At 42.0% G+C, this 5,906-nt stretch overlaps 1 protein-coding gene across 1 annotated transcript in view; it reads left to right on the top strand.

Annotated features, from left to right (window-relative positions):
• The first annotated feature begins 2,469 nt into the window (after positions 1 to 2,469).
• The window catches only part of LOC311245247 (mediator of RNA polymerase II transcription subunit 13-like), a 65,877-nt gene continuing 62,440 nt past the window's right edge, over positions 2,470 to 5,906 (top strand). Inside the window, 2 exon segments of the mRNA XM_084335082.1 lie at positions 2,470 to 3,428; positions 4,311 to 4,545. Of these exon segments, the coding sequence (XP_084191208.1) occupies positions 3,363 to 3,428; positions 4,311 to 4,545 (301 nt within the window). The 5' untranslated portion in view covers positions 2,470 to 3,362.

Genomic DNA, 5,906 nt, shown 5'->3' with positions numbered 1-5,906 from the left:
GTTGTTGACATCCCTAAACGACAAGTGTCGCTGGCGCGTCACCCATAGACCACTGCACTTCCGCGTTCCATGGAGCTCGTGAGGGGGAGGGGGAGGGGGAAAGAGACCACTGTACTTCCGCGTTCCATGGAGCTCGTGAGGGGGAGGGGGGAGGGGGGAAGAGAGAGCGGGGGGGATAAAATGAATGAATGTTGATTAGAGCCTTGACGTAAGTGGTTGTAGTTTGTAGCTACGGCCGTACAACCACTTAAATCCAGGCTCTAATCAGCATTAATTCATTGTATCCCCCCCACTCTCTCCATGAGCTCAAAATACCGGAAATTCTGAAGGGATGTTTTGCCAGAATCTGTGTGTTGCCAAAAAACGAGGCTCATTGGAAACGTGTCCCCCTGTGGGCTGTTTTGTGTATTACAAGTTAGAATGGGCCCGAAATACCCTTGCATTAAAATTAATGCATGATTTTGCGCGAATCAAGGAGATAGTGCAAATTATATTGCAAAATACAAGTATTTGCATTTGCGCAAATTGTTATTGTAATTGCACGTAAAAAAAATTAAGGGTCATTTTGTAGTTAACTTCCTATCAACCCAACCAGGGGACTGCTATTATGACAGATAATGAGGTCACAGTTGCACTACCACCACTGTAGCTACATCTACGCTATAATGTTATTTTGAATGCGCATAGTATTATTGTTGTGCTTTAGTTATGTCTTCTTATTCATATTCAACAAATAGTCTAAGAGTTTCTTCTTTGTAAACTGCAACATACCACGGACATGCAAAATGCCCGTTGTCTGTCTGTGATGATGGGCATAGCTACGTTAGGTCGACATGCTCAACAACAGTTAGTTGCATTATAAAAGCTGAGGTGTAGAAACTGAAACTAAACCTTCTGACTGTGTCTGAGGTTAATTATTTACAGATATTTGTGTACAAATGCATTTATGATCATCACAATCTACCAAATGGTTTTAATAGTTTTTTTCCCTTTTAATTCAGATGTGCATTCATATGTTACACGTCAATCCAGGGACCTGCATATACCTTATTGTGGTACTTCTCTTAGGCAGTTCTCAGTGAGGTATAGAGGGTCCAATCTTTGGAATGCAGCTGATCCTATGCTGAGGAAATCCCCATCTCTGCTTATTTTTAAAGCAAACTTCAAAAAATAAATGCTCATATCCAAAAGTAGTAGATAGATAAATAGGTCATACATGTATATTTTTTATTTGATTTGATCTTACAAAACAGGGGGAGTTCTCGATAAGCCTCTAGGCTTCTAACTTCTCCTTCACACGTTATGATGAATTGAAAATGGGGGACCCTGATGTAAACAAGACGAAAGTCTTTCTCTGGTCTGCATCCCCTTAACAATTGTGTGTATTGAGCCGTACTGTAGTGTACCCATTCTGCAATCTGTTAATAAAGTTTTCAATCAATCAATCAATCAATCAATCAATCAATCAAATCAATCAATCAAAACAATCACCTAAACGAACAATAATCACTATGCAACAACCATCAAATGCACACAGCACACACACCCACACACACACACTCACTCAAACAAACAACACACTGCAGCACCCACTCTCCACACTTTAGATCACACAAACACACTTACACTTTATATTTATTGATAAAGGATTTGCACTACAACTCGTACACCTACTGTGAATTGTACCTAAACTGCACCTCGTCCATTTATGCCTTGCACTATATAGTATTGTATATTAGTACACTGCACAGTATTGTATATTGTATGGTAACTACGTCTACGAACATTGTACATATGTCTAAACTGAACACTGTGACCTCTTTTTTTTACTTCTAATTTTTACTATGTTTTTATTTCATACTTATCTTGTCATGCACAGTCTCTGGAGCGCAACAGTAAGAAGCATTTTGTACAAAAGTATTCTGTACTTCTGTATGACAACTATTAAAGAAACTTGAAACTTGAAACTTGAATCAATCACAATATGGTTATAACTTTTTGTTTACTTTTGTTTAACTGTGTTAATAAATAAATAAATAAATAAATAAATAAATAAATAAATAAATAAATAAATAAATAAATAAATAAATAAATAAATAAATAAATAAATAAATAAATAAATAAATAAATAAATAAATAAATAAATAAATAAATAAATAAATAAATAAATAAATAAATACATAAATACATAAATAAATAAATACATAAATAAATAAATAAATACATAAATAAATTAATTAATTAATTAATAAAAAAATAAAAAATAAATAATAAAAAATATATATAGAGGGGATGACTTATATCGATGCTTTTCTCTTGTAAAAAAAAAACACGGTGTGGGGAAGCTGCTTGAAACACAACAGGACGACGCCCACTTTACCACCCGGCGGCCAATGGGAGCTCAGAGAGCAGAGTTGTCCTCCTGGCCGCCATTAAAGAATTCAACCCATGAATTGAAATAATGGAAATCTTGCAGAACACCATGGATCAGTCAGATCAGGAGGAGTAGCCGATGAGTAGTAATCCGGTCAATCCAGCCGCGTCGAATAATTGGTTTTAAAACAATAGTTTTTATAGTAGTGTTGCGTGTGTGTGTGTGTGGACTCGTGTGGTTTTTAACAGGATGGTGGTGGTGTGGTGGCCAGTTGTTTTATCTTAGCTAGCCGAGCTAAGCTAACGCTGCTGGGTTGGTATGTTAGCTTGTGTGCTGCTACTAGCGGCGAGCTACAGTAACGAGAGAGATCAGGGGGAGGGGAAGGTTCCTTTAGCTTTTTTGAAATGGTCTCAGATCAGCTAGTAGTAGCGTTGGTAGCCGGCTAACCCCACTAAGCTACCCCCGAAGAAGTGAAGTTTTTGTTAGCTTGACGTGCTAGCAGCTAATCTGTTGTGTTTTCATTGCGCATCATATCGCGATGCTCTAATAATGTCTCGGGTGACGGTTAGTTATTATAGCCCGTGTGTCACGGTAACGCTGGGTCTTATTTGACTGCTATCGTGATGTAGCAAGCAAAGCTAGTGGGGCTTTTATAGATCAGACAATAGATTTCAAATAGAGGAGGATTGATGGATCGGATGAGCTAACGTTAGCACTTCACGCTGTCTGTGTGTCTGGTTGGGGCTATAGCGGTATACCGTTAGCTGTACCTTTAGCTAGGTGGGCTATAGCGCCGGTTTAGAAGAAGTTGATCGTTACGTTTTGAGAGAGAAGCTAATACCGGGTGTCTGTCGATCGCCGATTACTAATTCTGCCTAAAACCATTGTTGCTGAATAAGTTCTTCACCCTCTTCTTCACCGTTGATCGAGACACAATGGGCTGTATTATTGTTAACGTTACGACCGACACGCAGTGAAATAATAAAGGATGAGTTCGTGCTTTGTACCAAACGGGGCCAGTTTGGAGGACTGCCACTCCAACCTCTTCTGCTTGGTAAGAGACACTGCTAAGCTAACTGTTAAGCTAACTGTTGGCTAACTGTGTTAGCTCCTAGTGAGAGAGAGAGAGGCCAGAGAGCCATTTTGGGCTAATCAAGCTTTTTTTTGTAACGTCAGTTGAAGTGAAGGCACCAGATCAGGCCCCCGCAGCACCGGGGGGGATCCTGCTTTTAATGCACTAACAACAAATGCAGAACATAATGCAACGGGTTTTGTTGATGATGTTGAATTTAACACGATCACCTACTAATCAGACAGTTTACAAAGGCCGTGGTGTAACCAAAAAATACTTAGCTAACGTTAGCTACTACAAACTGTGTGGACACAGGCCTGTGTTGGTTGGTTAATGCCATTTATAATAAACCCTGTTTACTACAGCCTAGGTTGTTTTTTTAATTAAAGTCACACTGCACGTATTGATTGACTTATCCCCCACGCATGTTACATTATGAGTAAGTGACATAGTTGGTGTAATGCCACTGCTGCCACACCAGGTTATTTCTGACTTGTTGTAGTCTCTTGACTTCCAGTAGTAGTTCAGCAGTTTGTTTATTAGTTGGCTCTGGGAGAGAGAGCTTCGTGATGGGTTTTTTAAGGCCTGCATTTGTGACATCCCATGCACAATGTTGTGAAATTTGCCATCTTGTCAAAAAACCCAACATGTTTTCATGTTTCCTCATCATAAATGAGGTGTCACTACTTTTTTCAAGAAGTGATGTGGTTTCCCAGTTAGTGCAGAGAAAAGGCCAGCCCTTGGTCACATTCGTGGGTGGGGGGCTGTTTACTTAGCCTAACAGACATTCGTATTTTTTGGGGCTGTGTCCTGTCCTACTGTATTCATTCATTCTCCTCCTGTCTTTTCGCCATCTCCTCATAGGCTGATTTGACGGGAATAAAATGGCGACGTTTTGTGTGGCAAGGGCCCACCTCTTCGCCAATCCTGTTCCCCGTCACCGAGGAGGACCCCATCCTGTGCAGTTTCAGCCGATGTCTGGCGACGGATGTGCTGAGTGTATGGAGGAGGCACCACACCCCGGGCCGTAGAGAGCTCTGGCTCTTCTGGTGGGGGGACGACCCCAGTTTTGCCGAGCTCATCCACCACGAGCTCTCGAGTAAGTACATGTAACGTGCAGGTTTTTATTTTTTTGCGTGCACAGCGCTCGATTCGCTGGCTTTTTTGGGGTTCCGTTTTTGGAACCGGTTTCCGAGTTGGTCAAATGCCCCGGCGATTCGTTAAGCTCAGTGGTTTTTTTTCTTTTTAGCCTGCGAAACTCATTCACTCATTCAGTCACTCTCACACCTATTCACTTACAGTCGGCCCTCAGTGGCGGCTCCCAGGTGACCCGTGTTGCGTAAGACCAGCTGTGGTAACTTCACAGCCCGGTCACTCGTGTGTCCTTGTTCCCCCTCGCAGCTTTCTTCAGTTTTCTGATCTGAGTGCAGCCAATGAATCCACGAGTAACGACGGCAACATTTAGAAACTTTGAATTGTCATCTGTCAAAACGACACGTAAAGGCGGGCAGTTCACCCAAATCTATATATCCCCACCCCCCCCCCGGCTTTACCCAGAGTGATAGTTTTGGTGTGATTTGCCTAGTTTTTGGTGATATCTGTACGTCACTCGCAATACACTGGGTTTGAATGGCACTCGGTTTGGGGGGGGGGGGGGGGGGGGGGGTGTGGTGTAGAGCAGTCGTCTGGTAATCCGGAGGGGTCGCGGTTCGATTCCCGCTCCTCTCGGTAGAGGACACTTCCTACGTGAAACGGCTCACGGCGAGGTCTGTGGATTATCTCGAGTGACGCGGGGGTCACGATCGCTTAACTACCCACTTTGTAGTCGCCGTTATCTCCTAACAAAATGAACGCCGCTGCATCTCTAAACCCCCCGTTCTCACTGCTAGCTCAATCTTGATGAAAGGGTTAAGAGATATTCACTCAACAGAAACCCTTGTATGGTAAGAAGTTGAGCCACGGCGGTGCAAGTTCACAGTACGTCTGTGTGTCTATACAGAGTGCCTCACCTGCTGGGCCAGGTGACGTGAGAGAGTCATAGTCATGCGTGTTTCCCTAACGCTGGTTAGATGGATTCGTTGTAACTTTGTGAGACGGCGCAATCTAACCGTACTGTCATGCCCTTACTGTCCTAATAAACTAACCTACACTGTAGCACTCAACACTTTGATGAACATAGTTGCTCAGCTGATAGAGTTGTGCCCTTCCTGATGGCTTGTCGTACAGAACATGTAAGTCGCTTTGGATAAAAGCGTCAGCTAAATGACTAAATGTAAATCTATCTGTCAAAGATAAACATGATGCATATTTGGGGTTTAGTTCAGTTCTTTATCATTTTGTTGTGTTTGGATTCAATGCTGGAGTCACATTTGATTTAAAAAAAAAAAAAAATGCTTTCAAACCCCCCAACCCTATCTCCCAACGTCTTGAGTTAATGGATATATTACACCTGCACTTTAG

This window comes from Notolepis coatsorum, assembly GCF_963971535.1.
Source record: "Notolepis coatsorum genome assembly, chromosome: 1".
Classification (NCBI taxonomy): domain Eukaryota; kingdom Metazoa; phylum Chordata; class Actinopteri; order Aulopiformes; family Paralepididae; genus Notolepis; species Notolepis coatsorum.
Note: the sequence above shows the minus strand (reverse complement) of the source record. Positions and strands in the feature narration are given on the sequence as shown.